We start from the raw sequence: 22,966 nt of genomic DNA on the forward strand, positions 1-22,966 counted from the left end.
TTTACACCACTCTAAAGACCATTGATCGAAAGCCCATTTAATTAATGGAAGGCTTTATATTGACTTCTGTGGGCTTTGGCTCAACCCTAAACAATGGGGAAATGAGACTTTTCTTTACCAATGACAATAACAATAAAATAATAATACTTAGCAGTGCTATCTGAGGCCCACTCAGGGCTATCTATACGTGCAATATGGCACTTCTGTACCACAGTGATGTGTGCTGTAGATAAATTGATGGAATGTACATAGTGCTTTTCAGCTACAGCCGTGTTTCCCAAACTTGGGATGCTGCTTGTGTAGGGAAAGCCCCTGTTGGGCAGGGCTGATTTGTTTACCTCCTGCATCCGCAGATCCGGCCAATTGCGGCTCCCACTGGCCATGGTTCGCTGCTCCATGCCCTCAGCCCATGCTACTTCCAGCAGCTCGACCTGGAGCAGTGAACTGCAGCCAGTGGGAGCCGCGATTGGCTGAACCTGCAGATGCGGCAGGTAAACAAACCGGCCCGGCCCGACAGGTGCTTTTCCTACACAAGCAGCATCCCAAGTTTGAAAAACACCGAGCTGCAGGATGAGTTATGTTATATAATGATTGCTCCCTCCTTTGAATTTCCTGGCTTTTGGCGATTTGGATCACAGTCGTAGTGTTATTGAAACATAAATATCTATTTTTTAAATTCCGCTTTTTGATTTATTATAATGTGCAGATTTCACATCAGTTTCTTTAGTTTAATATAGAGACAAACATTTTGAAAGTTAATTTTACCTGAATCCATCCTTGCATAGAATATGTTTATCTGGATCACTAGCACATTTTTTACAGCTTTGATGACATTCAAGACAGAGTTTTTGACCTTTTAGAAACAAAGAAAGTCAGTATAAATAAAATCTGCCCAGAGAAATGCAAGCGGCAGTCTAGCCACAATGCACAAGAGAGATCTTACGAGTTGAAAAGTCCTGCAGTTCAGCAGCTATTTGCAGGCAACAGCTTACAGAAGTAGAACAGCATTTTCATCATATCGTGAACCCTTTGTATTAAAAAGGACATACGGATGGGTGGTGTTCAGACTATGTGGATAACTCAGAGGGACACACACACAGTAAATACTTACTTGATTAAGCCAACTTGGCTAGGAGTTTTATGATGTTTCTGGTTCAATAAATGCTGCTTCTCATTGATATCAAATTATCCCCATACATTTCAATAGGCCAGAAACTGCACAAATTTGTGTGGGTTCTTACACATGCTATGGGCCCGATCCAACTCTCATTAAAGTCAATGGGAGCCTTTAATGGGAGTTGGATTGGGCTCTAGATTGTCCAAATCCTCACTCAGACAAAGCTCGCATTGACTTCCATGGGATGTTTTGTGCTGATGGGGCCTCATGGATACATTAAGTATGGACTGATGTTGATCCACCATGTGAGTAAAGTGAAGCAGCAGCATTTCTATTCCTGCCCACAGCTGGACTTATTAAAAATGTTCACAGTGCTGTCCATGGCTACTCATTACAGACACAATGGAACAAAAGGGAGTATTGGGAGGAAGGGTTTGGGGAGGAATGACATTCCAGCCATTAGACTCACAAATGTGACCTTTAATATTATGGGGAAAAACAGTATTTACAATGGGATATTGGGAAATGTCACTTTGTTTTAAATTCCCCTCTTTTCTCTGTTCAATGGCTTGCATTGGTTACCTCTTTTCTTTCTCCACCCCCTCCATGGCAAGCGATCCAAAGCAAAACACCTTTGCGAGACAGGTGGAATAATAATAAATAATAATAATAATGCCTACTGAACTGCAGCCATGGCAATTAATAGTTACATTTCTCTAGTTGGGGCTTCCACCTTTGAAATAACGACTAAGGTGGAATTTTCCATAGGTATCTAAGTGAGTTAGGTGATTAAGGTCTGGACTACACTACAGAGTTAGATTGACATAAGTTGCCTTGCGTTGACCTAACTATGGAAGTGTCTACACTTAAATTTTGAGTTTGTCACCGTGTGCCTCTTAGTGAGGATGATCAGTCCAGTTTTTGAAGAGGCACTGTGCATTTTTTCTTGCACTGGCTCACGTTACTGTAGCATTCTGGTTGTCATCACTAGTAGCAGCAACAGTGCCATGTGCAACTTGACTGCAGTAGAGATCTGCCTGTTAGATGCTGATTCAAAGGCTCATCACATGGAGGCTCTACCCTGACATTTTAGATTTCTTAAATTCTTCCATTCATGTTCATTTGGGGGAAAAAACCACCCCCCACATTCTCATGCGCCAATCTGTAAATGGTTCACATCCTTACTTTCATCGGCGTAAAACCCAGCTGGACAGAACACCACACATGCATTTGTTTCCTGGTGGTGATAGAAACCACGTTGGCAAGACATACACTGGTTTCGGCCCCTGCCCGTGCAGGTTTCGCACCCCTTCTGGCATCTTCGGCATCTCCTACTTGCGTTCTCCCCAAAATACCCCAAAGGGCACGAGCTCACACACACCCTGGAGAAGAATTAAACAAACCAGACATATAATCAATGTCCGAGGACTCACTTCTGCCAGATGCATCCAGCGAAGCCAACAAGAATGGAGGGCACTCAATGCCTCACTGGATTGGCCACAATAAAGAGATTACACTGTAAGGCAAAAAGGTATGGTGATAAATCCAGGGACTAGACAGTGAGCAAGGGGCTAAACTTTCTATTCTACATAGGTTCTTATGATGCCTTCATCACCATGGTATCAGAGTGTCTTCCAGGAGCGCATTAAGCCATGCGACTAATATTGGCCACCTGTAGTTCATCATTCTCAGCTCAGCTTCTCTTTCTTCCTGCACAGGTGCTCGGGAGAAGGCTTAGAAATAAACTCTTTAGGAGACGGAGGAAGAAGAAAGTCTTTGGGGAAGCATCTGGTACTACTGTCTCATTGTTTCCTTATGTTCTTCTGTCTGTATCCCTCTGTGGTCCTTTATCTTGTACTTAGTTTGTCATGTCTCTGGGGCATGGATCATCTTTTGGTTCTTTGTACAGCACCTAGCACAATGGACTAGGGCTCCTAGGTGTTAAGGCAATATAAAATTATATTAGGACCAAGTTGAACCTCAGATTAAAGGAGATTTTGTGGCTCCTTTCTTTGACCTTGAGAAAATCCCTTGCTAGCTGCACCTATGTTCTTGTTTCTGCTGCGTCATTCCACCAAGTTAGAGGTGCTTGGAAAAAATTACTGTTAAGCACTGTTGTAGCATGATCTTTGTGGAATTAGATATTCAGATGGGATTGCTCTGTAAAATACAAATTGCAATAACTAAGTCTGAACTGATAGTATGCAATCATCTCATGTGAGATACAAATCAATCGAAGGGAAGATTTAGGTGTTAGGACTTCTAGACAATCAATCTAAGAGAAGATTTAGGTGTCAGGATGTCTAGGTGTTGGGGCAGTATGTGTGGTGGCTTCGAAGGATTATACTACCAAGTATAAATTAAACAGATGCACATTTAGACATCTGAAAAGCAAAAGAGTATGGATCCCAGTTCCCAGAAGGTACAGTATTCTCAGCTCATTAAATCTGGTGTTTAGCTGTGCAAGTGCTTGGTTCTCATCTGGTATTTATTGTAAAGAAATGCTGCTTATGCAATTAACTCCAGCACTTGCTTGTCTGACTGTATCAGTGGGATGGTTACTGCACACCAGTCATCCTACCAGACAGCTCCCCTCATCAGTATTTTTACTTGCAGAATTACTAGATCATTTCATCCTTTAAAACAATCTACTCCTATTTATTCTTTATTAATTAGCAAGGTGTAAACTGAATTTCAGTGGTTGGGAATGGTCTTTAAAACCGCTCCCATAAATAGCATGGGATTCAAAGGTTCCTACAGTTCCCCCAATGTTAACGCACACTAACTTGATAACTAGTTCTATGGGCAAACATTTCAAAAGAGCCAAAGTGATTTAGGAGCCTACACCCCATTTTCAAAAATAATTTAGGCCCTTCAGAGCCCAAGTCTCATGAGAAACACCAGTCAAATGGAAACAACTTTCAGTAACTACCAATCAGAGCGACACTGGAATCGGTGACCTTTAAGGATTTAATGTTCTAGGGCACTCATCACCACATGATCTGAGTAGCATCAAAACATTAACAATGCCCTAGAAGGCAGAGAAGTACCATTGTCCCCCTTTTATAGGTGGGGCTTGGAGAGATTGAGTGACTTGCCCAAGGTCACCCATGGTATAAACAGGAAGAGGAGTCAGGTCTGGTGAGCCCTAGGGCGCTGCCTTAACCACAAGACCATCCTTCCTCCCCACTACAGGCAACTGGTTCATCTTTCTATTAACAGATCTCAACCAGGCTTCTCTTTCAGATGATATTTCATTAAACTAGAGTGTTCATCATACACTAACTTGTGAACAAAACAATGGCCTGGTGGTTAAAGCACTGAACGAGGATGCAGCAGTTCAAGGTTCAGGTTACAAACTCCCTGTAAGACTTCAGGCAAGTGACTTCATCTCTGTGCCTTATTTTCCCATCTGTAAAATGGGACCAATAATGCTCCTGCACTATATTCCTTTGTCTGTTTAGATTATGAGCTATTTGGAGGAAGGGGGCTGTCTTCTTAGTAGCACATTCAGCTCCTAGCACAAAGAGGCCACTGCTGTAATGCAAATAAATAACAACATCATTACCTGCCAGCTTTAACACTTCCAAGACTGTAATGGATGCAATTCAAGCACTGATCTGCATTAGGACCATCGCAGCCTTTGTTGCCACATTCAGGATGACATGGACCTTAAAAGGAGAGAGAGAAAGAGAGAGATTTTTGCTGAGAGAATTGGCACAAGCTCTTCCAAGCACACCCCAGAAGTGTTTATGTCCCATTGCCATGTGTGTAAATGTATGAGGTGCTGAGAAACTATATTGAGGGGTGCTAACTCTGGAGAAAGATAAAACAGTATAGATTTGGCCCTGCTGCTTTGAGAATTTTAAAATTAACATGAACCCTTAGCACAGAAGAGCCGGAAAGCCATTTCATTAGATTTGTCAACAGTCCTCCTAACATGTAGGTAGAGGAGGGGGACAGAGAGTTACCATACACAGCATCCAACAGCCAAAGGACGAACTGCAGCCATCAGATAAGACTTCATGTCCATGTTCTATATGTATAGAAAAAAATTCGCACAAACATATATACGTGTTTATGTTAAGATGCGCTTTGATTTTGTGTTCGTGTGTGTGCTCCTCTCCTAAGCAACGACTGAGCATTTATATTATCTGGCTAGAATAATAATAATTGGCTATCAACAGTAACGGTCGTAGAATGACAAAGTTAAGAAGGAATGATAAAAAAGAGCCATGTCTCTTTAAAGGCAGGAAATATGCTGTAATTGGGTCGACATTTCCAGCTAGGACAATTCTTTTCCAATAGCATTGTCCAGTCAGATGTGACGGTGGTGGTTGGAAGAAGACTATATGTGCATATACACCCCCAAAAGGGAAAGAGGTAAAAGTGATACAGGAAATGCAGGGACTGAAATCTCTCCCAAAGCAGTGACTATGAGCCTGAAAGCCCTTTGAAAACCTACCCTGCCCATCTCATATGATACTATTCTATCACCGTCAGAGGAAAAGGACATCTGAGGAAACAGCTCTGTGGGGCATAACAAAAGTAACGGAGGGGGGAGGGTGACCCTAGAGACAAGGGCAGAGAAGGGAGACAGGAGGCACTGGATACCAGGCTGTGTCTCTGACAGCCATCTGGCCAACATACTCATGTACACATGGGAAATTCTGCAGTGACTTCCCACCGTTGCTACCTCCAGCTTGACTCCACCCAAGTTACCAACACTGGGGGCTCTGGTGTAGCCAGACCATTGGCTGCTGCCAGTGTTTTAAGCACTGTGAGTGAAATGCTGGCCCCCCTGAAGTCAATGGCAAAACTCCCATTGACTTTCATGGGGTCAGGATTTCACCTTGTCATCTAACGCTGCTCAAAGCAGGTCTAATACATATATGTGATGCAATGTCCCTGGGAGAGTTATTGGCAGTGGGGATTGAACCTTGGACCTCTGGATCTAAAAGCATGAGCCGCTATTGCCCGAGCTAAAAAATTGTGCTTCCATTGGTCAAGGCTGTAGCAAGCTTACTAACCTCAATGTGGTCCAGCCACCACTGGAGGGGACATATCATAGAGAGTACGTAGTTCTATCACAGAGCTGAGCTTGTGTTCCACCTTTGCATTTCTTGATCTTCCCAAACAACATTCTTTTCCCCTCATAATATAGCATTTTCCCTTAGCCTTTCCCCATCTCTACAAAAATCTCAGCCTCTGCCGACAGCCCGGTCAATAGAGTCTTTTGTTTTGTTTTGTTTTTTTTATAAAGAGTCTTGCACACACGTCCTCCATATCTGCACTGACACCAGCCTCACTTTTGCATTTCCCCCATCCTTTCCAGTTCCAGTTATATTTTGTGTGTGGCAGTGTCCTGTTTGGCTTTCTGTGGAATGTTTTTCTGAAGGGTTTGGAACCAACCCTTTCTCATTCCCCTGACATTGGCATGACCAATTTGTGGTAGGGGCGATGAGACATGTCATTTTTCAACTTTTAATTTTGTTCCTTTACGCAGTCCCCCTTGTAGCATCCATGTCTTTACTGTCAGTGTGTGGGCTGGTGGATATGTCCAGGCTGCTCAGCTCTCTATGGCCCCGAGCAGCTCATCCCACTTTCCTCCCACACGACTGTGCTCACCATGCAGCACCAACAGTTGTAAGGGAAGTTGGAGGCTTTCTTATCCAGCCTAACTCCAGTGCCCTTCCTCTCAGAAACAGGCTTGTTTTAGATGCTAGAGAGCACAGCTTGACCCTCCTCCCCTTTTCACACCAACCACCTGGTTAACTTGCCCAACCTTCAACACAAAACATTGCAAGTGCAACCCCATGACAGACTGTAGCTTGAGATGCCATCCCCCTCGTTCACAGCAAACATGCTTGAGTGCTGTTCTGCATCTTCATGTTTTGTTTCTTATTGCGGGTGAATCTTGAGAACGATGCTCGAGTGGCCACTGGGTGACCGAAGACTCGTGTTTACCCAGGGACCAGCAGAACCAGCATGGAGAGCAACAGCACACGTTGCCTCATGCTGCTCCAGAGCCCACCTCTGAAAAGTGGAGCGCAGTTCTGTGCTTCTACTGCCCATTCTATTCTGACCTCTACAGACACCAGCAAGAGTCCATGCTATAGAGGAGACACCGGGAACAGGACTGAAACCATCTAGATCAATGATCTAGCAGATGGCAATAGCTTTTAGTTGCTGTGCCATCTGTGTCTGGATTTGAACTGGTGACCTAGAAGTCAGAGGGTTTATATCCCATTGTCTAGTCCTTGAACCTATATTTTATTACGAATATTTTATCTATCGACAATTGAACTACAATGTTATATTCTCCTAAAACCTCTGCAACTCAAACACTAGGCAATGGCAGACTGCAGTACTCTGCTACCACTGAGACTTTGTAATGATACATTGTGCCAGAGGCGCTGGCTGGGAGATGGGAAGAGTTGAACCAACTCAACTTTCATTTTAGAGACTTTTCCAACTGCTTCCGCTAGGCCAACTCTCTTGAGATGTGCTGAAGCTGACTTCTGGAACTAGCAGCTTCACTTGGTCCACAGGAAAACAGAGAAGTGGGATATGGAAAAAGAGTAGAGGTGGGTGAATAACAATTTTTAAACTCACTGGCAATTCCGAAAAAAATTGTAAAAACTTGTTTGGCGTCAAAACAAAAATGAAAATTTTCATTGAATCAAACCAAAAAGTTTTTTAAAAAATCAGTTTGGGGTTGAATGAAATGTTTTGTTTCAATCTTGAACATTGTCATGTTTTGGATTTAAAAAAAGTAAAATTAAAAGAAAATTTTAAACAAAAGTGATTTTGAACAGAAAAATTACAACATTTTGATGTTTTCAGGATTTGATTTTGTTTTCAAGAAAAACTATTTGGCAAAATTGACACAAATTCACAAAATGTTTTAGTGTCACCGAATCTGCATTGTTCTCTGAAAAAAAAATGTTTTGTGGGAAAAATTTTGTCCAGTGCTAGAGAAAAGTTGTCTTAGTCTTAACATTCATGAGCTCCTTAACCAGGTAGGCTGGTGTTCTAGTAACTCAAGATGGGCCTGACTCAATACTCTATAACTCACCCTCATCAAACTCTGGAAAAATTTTGTTCTGAGGCACTTGAGGTACTTGTAACCAGAGATCAGAAGTGTCAGTGTGCAGATAGGGAAGTGGCGGTGAAATGAAGGGGAATGGGTGTGGGAATGATTTGCTACCAAAATTCACTGGCAAACAGAGCTCTCCAGAAAGTCCAATTTCATTACGGATGCAGGTTTGTTAGATAGACTAAGGCAGTAGAGAATGTGTCCTAAGAATTCAACTGCCCAGCTCACCTAGAACTTCTAGTCAAGCTTAAAAACCATCCATACTGTACAGATTTTCAAAAACTATCCATTGGCACACTGCACCTCACCATGGTTTATAAGACCACAGGAAAAACAATTGAATAGACTAGTGTGCAAATAATACAATTTGTCACCGGATAGTGCACGACATGCCACATCTGTCTGTGCTACAATCCCTCTTCAGACTGTACTGCAGCTACACCCTAAGTGAGAATCAGGCCAGGACACATTTTTCACTGACCTCAGTTAATAAACCAGGGCTTCCTATTACAGCCTATAAGTTTTTCCTTGAGAAACCCCTGTACCTGTTGACTTGGATAATCTTTACAGTGTGGTGCTGCAGTCTTGTGGTGATGCTTCACCCCACTGATGTGTTCTGTAAGTCCTGCTATCTTCTACCAAGACTACAGAAGAGAGGTTGCTGCCATGGCTGTATCCTTGTTTTCCATAGGCTGGAATTTTCTAAGGGGCCAAAGGGAAGGGCCCAAACTCAGAAAAATTCAATGGAAGATGACGTCTAACTCTCTTAAGATGCTTTGAACAATCTCAGCCTTAAAGAACAGCCAGCATCTGGGGCAGTAGGGTCAAATTCTCAGTAGAATTTCTCTTATGGAGTCAACAGAGCTGCATTCGCATACACCCACTTACAATGAAACGAACAAGGCGGCAAACTCAAAGCCAATCAAAGGAAATACTTTTTCCACACAACACATAATTAGCCAGTGGAGTTCATTGCCACAGGAAGTCATTGGGTATGTCTACACTGCAAGGTAAGCCCAGGGTTAGTAGAACTTGAGGTAGCAGACCTCATGTTTGTTAACCGAGGGCTTGAGTATCTACTTTTATTTGTTATCCCAGGTCAGGAATTGTTGAACCCCAGGTACCAACATGGGGCCTCAGCATTTACACTACGTTATGGGGGTCAAAATCCAACCACCCATATCCAAGAGTTACCTGGTGCCCTCCCAAAATGAGGCCACTTTAGCTCTTTGCTTTTGGTGCAGCATGGGAAAACGTGACTGTCTACCAAACTTGAATGTCCAGAAGACGAAGAAAGTCAAACTATGGAACTGTAGGATACTGTAGGATACTTCCTATGTACCCCATGGCTGAATCTGGCCAACTGGTGGCAGCAGAGGCCAGGGTGCATAGGCCAGGTAGGATAAGGATTTCCATTCTTTTTTTCTCTCCTCCTCTCCCAAAGGAAACAAACCATAAACACAGCACAAAATGTCTCTGTCTACATGTCAAAAAATCAGTACCTGCCCTGTCAAAATGTCTCTGGCAGGTACTGATTTTTTCAGGGAAGCAATATTCAGCTGCAAGTGAAACAGATCAAGGGGCTGCAGAGGTTTTACCTGTGTATTCTTCCTCCTCTTCCACCACCTCCATCTGACTCTGGAAAACTGCTGCTTTAGAGGGCTCCATTTTGGGCGCTGAAATCTCCAGCATCCTCGACTGGGAGAGATGGGGACTGGTTGTGTTGTAAGGGTGTTCGGCTGTTCCATATAAAATGAGACTCCATTCCTTTAACTTTCCTGCAATAGATGCAACAGTGACAATAAATGAACACAGGGGTCAGCAACCTTTCAGAAGTGCTGTGCTGAGTCTTCATTTATTCACTCTAATTTAAGGTTTCATGTGCCAGTAATACATGTTAACGTTTTTAGGTGGTCTCTTTTTATAAGTCTATAATACATAACTGAACTATTGTTGTATATAAAGTAAATAAGGTTTTTAAAATGTTTAAGAAGCTTCATTTAAAATTAAATTAAAATGCAGAGCCCCCCCGGACCAGTGGCCAGGACCCGGGCAGTGTGAGTGCCACTGAAAATCAGCTCGTGTGCCACCTTTGGCATGCATGCCATAGGTTGCCTACCCCTGAACTAACGTTTCACCTCCCATAGCACCTTCCACGTCTCAAAGCCCCTTACAAACAAAGATCAGTAAGTTTTCAGACTGCTGCTCAGAGGTGAGCATAAGTTCACCCATTTCACAGCTGGTGAAACCGAGGTGCACAGAAGTAAAACATCTAGTCTAGGGACATACAGGAAAGCAGTAGTAGGAACTAGGACCAACACCCAGGACTTCTGACTCCCAGCAGAACTGCCAGGAAATGTCACATTTCTAAAATTTGTAAGGTACAAAAGTAGCCAAGAAAGTACAAGCAAGATCATTCAATACAAATCTTTACTAGACCATAGAGCTTCTGGACTGAATTAAGGTAGCAGTTCAAGGCAGCCATGGAATTTTTAATGCGTTAACTCCTGTGTGATAAACTGCAGTTTCACTAACTGTTTAATAACTGAACTATGGAGACAGCGATTAACTCCAGAAGCTATAATTGGAGATAAGGAGACTTATTTTTGTCAATGTCTTCAAACACATGTTAAGATTATTTTTAGGGCTGTTTTCCACAGTCTTCTAAATAGAGGATTTTTCCCCCCAACATGATTGATTTTTAAAAACAGGACTAAGCAAGCAGCACCACTGGCTTGTAAACAAGACAGACTGAAGGAACATCAGTAGATTATTCTGAGTTTGCTCAGGACAGTGGTAACTTGGATCAAATGGAAGATATTCGCTATAGAGCCGATTAAATGGAATAAATAGGCTCAGGAGTGAATGAGAACAAGTTACAAAGCCTTAAGAAGCAGTAGAAGAGCAGCATCTCTAGAAGTAGCCTTTTCTACAGGAGGAAATTATAACAATTTAATTTAGGGTTAGAGTTTAGGGTTACTTCTGGGTCCCTGCTGCTCCGGGGGTCCCTGCTGGAGAGGGGAGGGGGACTCTGCTCTAGTGCTGGGGGTTGACTGCCCCCTGGCCGCAATTCACAGGGAACGCTCCCTGGATGGCCTCCTGGTGCCTCAGGCCGCTGCTTCAGCCACCCCAGGACCACTGCTGCTTGGGTGGTCCCCAGGGCACCCCCAGGACTGCTGCTCAGATGCTCCCCAGGGGCACCCCGAGGACCGCTGCTTGAGGCAGTCCCTGGGACCAGCCACACTGGCCACTTCTTGTGCAGTTCCCAGGACCAGCTGCTCGGGCGGCCCTGATGTCAGCCGCACCAGCTGCTGCGGAAGTCACAGAGGTTGCAGAAAGTCATAGAATCCGTGACTTCCGCAACCTCCGTGAAAGAATCACAGCTTTACTAATAATTCATTGCTGCTTAATAACAGCACAGCTGCTGAGATATTATTCTCCACTTAGGTCAAAATTAACTTGGCTATACAAATTAATTACTAAATTATTTTTAAAAAACAACCCAATTTAAACCTCCATTCCCCTCCTCCAGTTCTGTATTTATTACACACTTCATGTCATCATTATTTGATGCCACAGAAGTCCCTTGACTATAGACTGGTGGCTGTCCATGGTCTGCCTTAATTCAGATCTCAGTGAAGCAACCTCACTAGATTTGCACACTCTGGAAGTGCATTTGTTGCTCCAATTGCTAATGCTGTGCACTACCTTGGAGGTAGGTAGCTGGCCATTCACACATTCCCAGAACACCGGACATTAAATTACGGCTTTTCCATTTCTTTGTTTTGAACCATTATATTCTGATTTTGTAACCTTTGTTCTTGGGGTCAGCAAATTTGGTTTCACAGTAATACTAGTTAAACAATTAATTCTTAGATTATCCTTTGATAGACAAGTTTGTCAACCCCTTCAGCATAAAGAATTTCATCAGATTTCATCACATCAAATCCTACGAGACCTTGAGAGGACATCTAGTCCAGCCCCCCATGCTGCGGCAGGAACAAGTAAACCTAGAGCATCCCTGACAGGTATTTGTCTAACCCGGGGTCGGCAACCTTTCAGAAATGCTGTGCCGAATCTTCATTTATTCACTCTAATTTAAGGTTTCGCATACCAGTAATACATTTTAACGTTTTTAGAAGGTCTCTTTCTATAAGTCTATAATATATAACTAAACTATTGTTGTATGTAAAGTAAATAAGGTTTTAAAAATGTTTAAGAAGCTTCATTTAAATTTAAATTAAAATGCAGAGTCCCCCAGACTGGTGGCCAGAACCTGGGCAGTGTGAGTGCCACTGAAAATCAGCTCACGTGCCGCCTTCGGCACCCATGACATAGGTTACCTACCCCTGGTCTAACCTATTCTTAAAAGCCTCCGGTGATGGGGATTCCGCAATCTCCCGAGATAACCTGTTCCAATGCTTAACTATCCTGATAGTTAGAAAATGTTCCCCAATATCTAACTTAATTGTTCCTTGCTGCAAACTAAAGTGATTACTTCTTGTCCTACGCTTCGTGGATGAGCACAGTTGATCACCAGATTTAGGGATAGATGCAGCTACCTAATTTTATGCACCTACATTTGAAACTGTGCTCAATAACATCCTTTGCAACATTTTCCTTAAGAATCATGGCAAAGTTATACTCCACAAACCCAGCTGAAAGCATAACTCTAGGTGTTCCAGGTAAGCACAAACATTTGCATCGAGTACGACATGGTCAGTGAACGAGCATGGTAACTGCACTCTAAGCATCACACCAAATCAGTAGCTCAGATGCTACTGGTGACAATCCAGAAAGACAACAGTGTGTGCTCACCTCGCCTCTCTGGGTTGCGCATGTGGGATGGTGTGTCATGGATCTTCAGAGTCCATTCCCCTTCTGCCTTCTCCCCCCAGCAGTGAACAGTCATGAATTCCCAGTTTTTAAATCCTTCGCTGGAGATATCAAATGCTCTGCAATTGAAGAGTAGCGTCACTGCATTACTCAAGACAATTAAACAGGGTGCACTGTGAGGTGCTAAGAGATATGCACCCTAATGGCTTGTCACCGCAGTGCAGACTACCAGGGAGCAAACTGCAGAGTGCATCGACAGTGCTACGCTCGAACTGCTCCGTGTGGACACGGCTGACGCGAACTAAGAGGTACTTAGCTTGCTGTAACTTAGGGCTGTTTGAAAGAGGACTACGTTAACATGAACTAGGTACCTTTTAGTTGTGCCAGAAGGCTCCACATGGGGCAGATAGAATGCAACAGTTTGGTGCACTCTGCAATTCACACCTCCGTAGTCTACACTGTGGCACAGCATAGACATAGCCTAAGGATATGTCTACACTACCTGCCAGATCAGCAGGTAGTGATCGATCTATCGGAGATCAATGTATCGTGTCTCGTCTAGACGCTATACATTGATCCCCAAACGCACTCCCCGTCGACTCCGGAACTCCACCAGGGTGAGAGGCGGAAGTGGAGTCGACGGGGGAGCAGTGTAGGGCTGGAAGGGACCTCAGGATGAGAATGACCTTGACAAAATGCTGAATTTCATCTTGTTGATTTCAGACTATTTCTCCATTTTGTCAAGGAGATTCTCATCCTGAGCTCCAAAGTAATTGAGACCCCTCCCAGGGTGGTGCCCCCAGCAAATGTTATAAGTGCACTCCATTATCCATGTCATTATGAAAATACTAAATAATAATACTGGACCCAGAACAACCCCCTGTGGGAACCCAGCAGATACATCCTCCCAGTTCAACAGTAAACTATTAACAGCTACTCTTCGACTACCGCCCTTTCAAACAGGTCTGCAACCAGCTTATAATAATTTCATCTAGACCACATTTGCCTATTTGATGTAGGAGATTGACATGTGGGACTGTGCTGAAACCCTTCCTAAAATCAATATAGATCATGACTAAACTTCCCCATATTCACCAGGCCAGGAACCCTGTCAAAGAAGGAAATGAGGTTGATTTGGCATGATTTGTTTTTGACAAATCCATGTTGCTATTGCCCTGTTATTCTTTAGGTATAATAACCAATTGACTGTATAATAATCAGTTGCAGTGTTTTCCAGGTATCAAAGGTTGTCTGACAGGTCTATAATTCCCCAGATCTTCTGGCACTAGGCCTCATTTTGAAAATGTCAAAATGAACCATTTCAGCGCTTTGTTTCATTAAGCCTTCCACCGAATTCCTCTTCTGGCCTAACATTTTCCAGGAGAGTTCTGTGCAGATTCACCACGTCCCAGTGAAGTATATACATTTTGGGAGTAACAGGGGGGAGGAAGAGGGAAAAGTTGCCCCTTCTTTTAAAATGTGCAAAACATGATGCTAGCCAATCCCAAGCTAACCTGGCCCTGCACCTGCTGCTGCAACCGCACGGCCAGATAGATTCAGCCATTCTAACCTTCTTGCCAAGAGCTGAGACTCCGTCCCTGAAGGGGAAGTTAAGTTAATCTGCAGGTCTCCGCGCCGAGGGTGCTCAATGCTGACTCGCACTACGACATGCTCCAGGTACACCACGCGCTGGTCGTAGTGGTTGGCGCAGGCGTTGGTCACGGTGGTTGTGTGCACTATCTGGTCGGCATGGATGTCCCTAGAGGAAGAGCCAGGACAGTTTGCAATGGAAAGGAGAGCAACGTGCTATCTCTGGGGGAACCAAGTTACACAACGAATAGGACCATCAACCTCATGGACGAATAATCCATCAACCTCATGAAGAAACTTGCACAAATACAGACAGATATCATCTTCCTTTCCAAATCTCTAGCTTGCTTGCTAGCACACATATATATACCTGCCCCTGGATATTTCCATTACATGCATCTGAGGAAGTGGGTATTCACCCACGAAAGCTCATGCTCCAAAACGTCTGTTAGTCTATAAGGTGCCACAGGATTCTTTGCTGCTTTTACAGATCCAGACTAACACGGCTACCCTCTGATACTTGACACCATGCAAGGCACTGCATTTAGCCGTATGGAATGGAAATCCATCAACCTCATGAAGAAACTTGCACAAATACAGACAGATATCATCTTCCTTTCCAAATCTCTAGCTTGCTTGCTAGCACACATATATATACCTGCCCCTGGATATTTCCATTACATGCATCTGAGGAAGTGGGTATTCACCCACGAAAGCTCATGCTCCAAAACGTCTGTTAGTCTATAAGGTGCCACAGGATTCTTTGCTGCTTTTACAGATCCAGACTAACACGGCTACCCTCTGATACTTGACAACGAATAGGACAACAGCCACATAGATGGAATCTGCTGGCTATAATTGATTTGGCCCTGCTGCATTTTATGAGGCCAGTTCTCGCTGACGCCTCTTCTCCAAGAGGTGCCCCCCCACAGGTTGTGCTCTGGGGAAGTCTATGGGCACAAAAGTAATTGACAGCCCTGCAAACAGCCATTACTTCCGTGTCAGTACTGGAGGAGTCTCCCGAGGTCAACTCCAGGAGTGAATAGCAGGTGGATGGAACCACGAACTCCACCTCTGCCAGCGGCACACGGGGATCCCCAAAGAAGTGGGCTCTGCAGTGCAAAAAGGGTTTGTGGCCCCTGCACAGGCTCCCCAGATCCTGCCTCCCAGACAGCAGATGTGAATGAGTCACACTGCGGCAGGGTCTCCTGCGCCCAGACATAAAGGGAGCAGAATTTGACCCCCACACAGAGCTGGGAGATTATGGAACAACCTTTAAAGTACTCCACTGTGTTCCTTCCTTTGATCAAACTTTTCTGGCTACTCTGTAGAACACTGAGTGGAATCTACAGCACTGGCTCATTCCATAACACATGCTGATCACACAAGACTAGAAGTCCCACAACTGCTCTTAAAACCCTGCTTTCCCGGCAGGCTCGATGTTTGCCCATATCAGTTGCTGGATCCTTTACAACGGAGATTTTCAAATCTTAACTGCACAAACAGTCACCACTCGCCAAAGGATTAGTTCCCAGTGAACTTCTCAGCCATGTTATTAATGTATAATTTATTAGAGGGAGCAGTTTTTTTATTATTCCCCAAGTTTCCTCTGGGGATACTGCCAAGCATATGCTCCGAGGAGATTCTCACCGGGATTACATAGTGCACCATTATTTTGCCTTAGTCATAAAAAAATCATCTAAATCATTATAAACAGTGATGTAATTCCCTGGGAGGGTTTGTAAGTATTTGAAAACATTGTTTACATGCACCAGGAACGGACTTCAAGCTGCTCCTCTCTCTTCATGACTTGCTTCAAAAATTCATAGTCTTAGCTGGTTTCGTGGCTTTGTCAGCTAGTCCTTCTGGTCCAAAGTGACAGGAACATGGACATTTTAACATGGTATTTTACACTGAGAGGCTCTATGTAGAGCCATGGTTATTATATATTAGTTATATTACTGTAGCACCTAGTCATGGATCAGCACGAAGGCTAGGTGCTGTACAAAGACAGAACAAAAGGACAGTCCCTGCCCCAAAGAGTTTCCTATCTAAGTATAAGACAAGAATTAAGACAATGTTACGCCAATGTTACGCCTGGGCTGGCTATTCAGAACATCCCAGCTTTTTTCCAGTCACTCCTTACATCACCAATCATGCCAGAGGCCCTCAGGGTGGCTTTGCATCCAGCCCGAAACTGAATTTGGCAGCAGTCAGACGATACATGAAATCTGTTGCTGTGTAGGCATCTGACACTTATCAGTTCAGTTCTATAAACACCCAGGTGAAATGGAACCCACCACAGCAGCGTCTGAGGAAAAGTTTTGGAACAGTGTGCAGCCCACCGCAATTCCACATTATGTCGTACCTGACTAGCTATAAACTGTTTCTATGCAAGATCGGGGGAAAAAAGCATCTAGCCAGACTAATTTCCAGTCATCTTCAGGGTTCAGAAAAAGTTTATTGGAGTTAGTAATCAGAAACACTGGACACCACCATGAGGCCAAAACATCTTACTCCTTCCAGACAGACTTCACAAATTACTTAATGCAGCACAAAAATGGCCTGAAGCTCTAGCAAGCCAGGTCTTTTGGGGACATCACCAGCAAGAAAAATGCTGTGTTTAAACCTCAGGGACTGGGCTACAGAATCCGAATTCAGTTACACCTGACTTCAGGTAGGTAACACGTACAACACTCCCACCAGCTATTAAGATACAGGACCTGGTTCATCACCAGGTCACTACAGAATTTACACTGCTGATACTGTACTGAACTCACTGGCGTTGCACCTGAGTGAAACTGAAGTACTAGAGCAGGGAATCACTCTTTGTAGCTTTATCTTATTTTTCCATCTCTTTCCACATACTCGTGCTAAACGAGGAGCCAGAGGGGCTGCTTAATGAAACAAGAATTTGGGAGCACTTCCTTCACCTGCCCACCTCAATTGCGTTTCCCTAGTTCAAGTCTGGAAACCACAACAAACTTCTTTTGTTTTGTTTACTCATTGCTTCTTATTATTTCACAACAAACAGTAACAAATCAATGCTATCTGCATCACAATACATTGTCCTACCCATAACACCAGTCTGCTGAAGTGCTCAGTGGTAACCAGATGGTTTTGAACAGTCCTTAAAGATCTCTGAGTTATGAGTCACAAACTTTTTATTAATTATTAATTATTATTATTATTATTATTATTGGGGCAACATCCCTCCTTGGATTGAAATGAAGGTCTGCATCAGATAAATTGTTTTATGAACTTCTTTGGCTACAAATTCAGAACTGCTTTGCAGTCTCTATTTGCTCCAATAAAATAATGCTCTTTTGATTAGCAAGTCAGTTGTGCTGGAAATGAGGGTGTGTCTTACCAGGAATTTTGATTCTTTAAAAGCCAGATTGACTAATCTGGTCCGATAGATTATTCTGCCCATGGTCGTCATCAGTTCCCACAATGGGAAACACATTTACATGCCTGTTTCCATTTAGGCTGAAACTTTGGTGCAGGAGATCTCAGTCAGTCCAGGCATTAGAGAACAGAAGAAGGAATTTCTCCATAAAAGGCCTCATCCAAAACCCATTGAATAGGATTCTTTCTATTGATTTCAACAGACTTTGGATCAGGCCTAAAGAAAGGGGGAAGGTCTACAAAAGACCCGTACTTGCACCTGAGTAGCCCTGAACTGGCCTTGAAGACAGTAGAGCACAGAACTAGCCTGCCTTTGACTCTGAAGTCTTTCCACTGATTGCAGCAAACTCTGAATTAGTGGACACCAGGAAAGCCAGCCCAGATGCCTCCTGGAACATATGCCTGAGTCTAACACAAGTTATTGGGTTCAGTACAGGAGTCACAAGATGAAATTCTATGCTCCGCACTATGCAGGAGGTCAGACTAGATGATCGTGTCCATTCTGGCCTTTAAATCTAGTAATCTATGAAAAATACATCTCGTGCAGATGGCCAGCACAAGTTGCATGAGAAGTGTTGCTCTAAATGAGGCCCAGTTCTTGGTGTCCCCATCTTAGCGCAGCAGAAAGGCTTTCCGGTATGATCAAGACAGCTTTTGTTCCCAGTTTTAGTACAGAGGAATTTGAAGGTTTCCCGGATGGTCCTTCATTTCAGGACATTGCCTGAAACGTGTATTGTTCCAGAATCATTTTCCTTGTGTCCAACTACCAAAATGGAAGATCCCTGGTACTTCAAAGGCCACTCCATCTGGGATATCTCTTCACAACGGTTTCTCCCTGGGATGGGGAGACATGGCAAATCATAACTGAGGAACAAGGGAATAAAAACTACATGCAAATGGACCGTTTGCATGCATCAACTGCTGGGCTTCTGTTTAGAAGAGAGGAATTTGAGTCAAGCTGCTAGAGGATGGCCTCATTAATAGCATCATTTCATACAGATTCAAATCAAAGTATCGTCAGACATTTGCACAATAAACTAGGCTCAGAACTGGCATGTATATAGCATATCTTACCTCCGGCGTCTTGCCATCAGCCTATATGCTTCGTCCGCAGCAGCACTAAGATTAGTAGAAGCTTTGCAGCAATTCATAAGTTATGGTGATTTAGAAAAAAAACTACCCTCTCCCCTTGCTACAGCATTTCTGACAGTGCTTCAAATCCCTGCTTATTTGGTGCAAATCAGAAAAGAGACAAGACCACTGGAATTCTTGGGATCTTTGTTCGCCAACACAAACCTGGCTTCATTTTCTAAATCAGAATTATTTTTTGCACAACTGGACCAAATTGCCAGGCCCAGGTGACCGCTGTCCCAGCCACAGACCTGCTTGCCTCTCCTTCTTCCCTTGAGGTCAGCAACTTCCTCACTTCCCTATCCATAGGCCATCTTTAAGGGCCTGACCCTGCAAATATGGCCAGGAATGGCATTTGCTCCCCTTTGTAAGCTTGACAGGAAATGCTGGCAGGCTTGGGCCCTAATGTAGGGGCATCTACAGTGTTCAGAAAAAGCACTAAATACCACAAGCCTCGCCATAAGGCTGCCAGAGTGGGCGACACTGTTTAGAAAAGTAAACGGCAGAGTAAAGCAGAAAGTCATTGTCTTCTTTGGTCTCTTCTGAACAGAGTGAGAATCACAGCTTCCATTTAAAAGGAAAATACACATCAAGTCCTTGTGGCTGCAGAGAAAAACTTGAAAACGTGATCCCTACAGGTTCTGAAATCAAAAGAACCCAGTGTGCGTTATTTGTTCAAATCCCAAATCCCTCCCAAAATCATGCAACTGGTTTAAAAGTCATGAGATTAAAAATAAATTGTGGGTTCTTATGTTTGCCTGATGGTTTCTGAGCCTTGACGGTGCACTTGCTCCGCATTTCCAAGCCTCTCTTTGCAACCATGAGGGCTAGAAACTTACCCTGAAAACAAAGAAACAAAAGCAAACAAAACCCCTGAAGTTCTCGCGCCTTCATATGACTCCAGGAGCTGGGGTTTTCAGAAGAACACCAATTATCACAAGCCTCATGACAAATTTATGAGAGTTGGCCACCATGCATACTTCAAACACCACGCAGAGAGCAGGTGATGCTCACCCAGATCAAAACAGAGTTCAAACCCAACTCCCAAGGGCATAGTTACTCATCCCTCTACACACCATACACACACGCACTAGGGAGGCCATTTGGCCAGTTTTAAGCTGGACGGGTCTGCTTTTCTAAGGGTTGTCCCCTATCTGGCACGGAGACAAAATCAGACATGGTGCTGTCCGGTATTGTGTGCAAGGGGCATGAAGCAGCACACTCTTCAAAATGGCTTCCCCCGGGCGGTGTGACCTTGCCCACACAATGCATGTGAGATCCAGCCAGCAGGGACGTGGTCCTGCCACAGAGTCTAATGTACCTTAATGCATGGTGCGTGACAGCAGAGTACATTAACAGGTAAGTATGAGTAACTGTAACAGAAAGTGATTATTTATGATGGAGGTTACACATTGTCTGCCCAAGCTAGAATATTTGTGCCATCACATAGTCCTGGTGCTGAGGGATGTATACAAGTGACCACTCACCTGGGTGTCCTATCGGAGCTTCCAATGCAGACTTGCTGGGTGGGTGCTTTTTTCCATTTCTTAGCTTCCATTACAATAGCTTCTGCATTAACCAGACCATATCCATATAGATGGCTAACTGAAAAGACAGGAGACTCAGAAATCTACTTGCTTAAAGATATTAACAGTGTTTAAAAGTCACTTGTGGGGGAAAAATGTTTAACTTTGGCGCTTGATTTCTCAGAGGGGAGAAAAATACTAAACATGGAAAAAAATTATCCATAGTTCACCTTTTCCTGTGGCACAGGCTCTATGGGCTAAGGGAAACTCTTCTCATTAGAATCCCACCACCACCTGGAAGACTCTGCCAAACTTTCTGTGGTACTCCTCACTGTCTACCAAGCTCAAAAGATACAGGAGGAAGCCGTCTGCTGTCTATTTCATTCTGAGCACTGGGGGGACTGGTACTATAGGCTTTCCCATGATCTCGTTCCACCAGAGGGGACAGATGTAGCTAGTGGTTGGGGTCACTACAAAATCTATCCAGGTATTTATAAAGTACCCATCACTCTGGTGGCTGGGTATCTCATAAATATTAATGAATGTCTGTATCTATCCCCACAACACTCCCGTGAGGTAGGGAAATGCTAATAACCCCAGGCACAAGGAAATTAAGTGACCTGCTGCGAGTGACACACCTAAGCTGTGGCAGATCCATGAATCAAATGTAGTCAGATGCCTGACCCACACAACCATCCTTCCAAATGATCTTTCTTCAGTGGTTCTACAGCACAACATTTAATAAGGACCTAGGCAGAGTTTTCTTTTAATATCTTTGTTTTCAGCTGTGACGCCCTATCTGATCAGGCAAAAGCTGAAGGCATCAAGTTTTTGGACTGAGTGAGCACAACGGTTAACAGAGCTATTCATTCTCCAAACTCTATATTTTCATATCCCTCTGCACACACCAGCCACTGTTAGACACAAAAGTCAGCAGATGCTCAAGTGGCACAGCCCCGGAATATCCATTGATAAACAAGCTTTTGCAAAGATTATCAAACTGCAAATTATCTACTAACTTTGACAATTGTCCAGCCAACCAGTGATGAGAACCATAAAGACAGCTGCTCAAAACGGCAGAGGGAGCCCTTCCAATGCAAACACTCTTGGGAATATTGATCTGTACTGGCACTTGTGATGTCTATTTGTTATGAGAACATTCTTGCAAATAAAAACTTCTCTATTCAAACATTTGCAAAGGGACCATAAAGGCCAGCAAAGAGAATCCGCAGGTTTTCGTTGCAAGAATCTTTTGCTGCTTTTGGCTAGTGCTAAGTATGAGATGCTCAATGCACATCAGTGGGTTCCAACTATTATTTATTTAGACTGTGGAAGCTCTCAGAGGTGCCAGCCAGAATCAGGGCCTGCGGTGAAAGGTGTTGAACAACCCTCAGGAGATTACTCTCGAAGAAGGCTCCTAAAATCCTTTCATACATAAAGAATCTCAGCATGAAGTGAAGTGGCAGCGAACACAAGTATTAGCAGCGCAAAGAACTGTCCTGCTATATGTACCGTATCTACAAGCTGTGCTACTGAGAGGTTAATAAGCAGGCTTCCCACTGTATTTCTTTGGGCCAGGTTCAATAACAACTCCACTCACCTCCTACACTGCAGAGTTTTAAGAAAAAGTTGTTGTTGAAGTTGGACAGAATGTAGATTGGATTCAACTCTAATCCTCCCTCTTAGAGGTGGCTACAGTTAATCACACCATGCCGGTGTTACGAATGCTACAGCCATTATCCTGAGTGAGTAATGAAACTCAGAGGACTGCAAGTGTGCTCAGTCTATTTTCCATCATTAGTTGTCGTGTCTATTTTAGAAACGGCCCCAAATCCTTTCCGCATGTGCTTTAGACTCCCACCAGCATTAACTGGAATGACACCAATATTTTGAGGGCAGAGGAGAACTGCAACTCCTCTCCATGTGCACTATAGTGTTTCTGAGGTCACTATGGTCCTGTTGTTAGTGTGTGTCACACACATACCCAAATCGATTTTCCATTTGATAAAGCCGTGCCCCACAAAGGGTAAAGTGTCAACACTAGGTTATAGACTCTCCCAAAGGATTCTACTACAAGTGCACTGACAGTGACATAAATGACACAGCTAGTCACCTTATTCTCCATACATCGATTTCTGCACTGCTTTCTCTATATCCATTTTACACCTGAGGGGAATTCTGTGCCAAAAAATTCAAAATTCTGCACACAATATTTGAAAATTCTGCAAGTGTTATTTGTCAAAATAATGCTATATAATC

General features: G+C 43.7%; 1 protein-coding gene across 1 annotated transcript in view; it reads right to left on the bottom strand.

Annotated features, from left to right (window-relative positions):
* Positions 1–22,966, bottom strand: part of PCSK6 (proprotein convertase subtilisin/kexin type 6) — a 117,128-nt gene that overhangs the window by 13,026 nt on the left and 81,136 nt on the right. Inside the window, 7 exon segments of the mRNA XM_050967462.1 lie at positions 766–853; positions 2,303–2,499; positions 4,686–4,788; positions 9,815–9,994; positions 13,035–13,171; positions 14,623–14,811; positions 20,669–20,786. Coding sequence (XP_050823419.1) covers positions 766–853; positions 2,303–2,499; positions 4,686–4,788; positions 9,815–9,994; positions 13,035–13,171; positions 14,623–14,811; positions 20,669–20,786 — 1,012 coding nt within the window.

This window comes from Gopherus flavomarginatus, chromosome 9, assembly GCF_025201925.1.
Source record: "Gopherus flavomarginatus isolate rGopFla2 chromosome 9, rGopFla2.mat.asm, whole genome shotgun sequence".
Lineage (NCBI taxonomy): Eukaryota > Metazoa > Chordata > Testudines > Testudinidae > Gopherus > Gopherus flavomarginatus.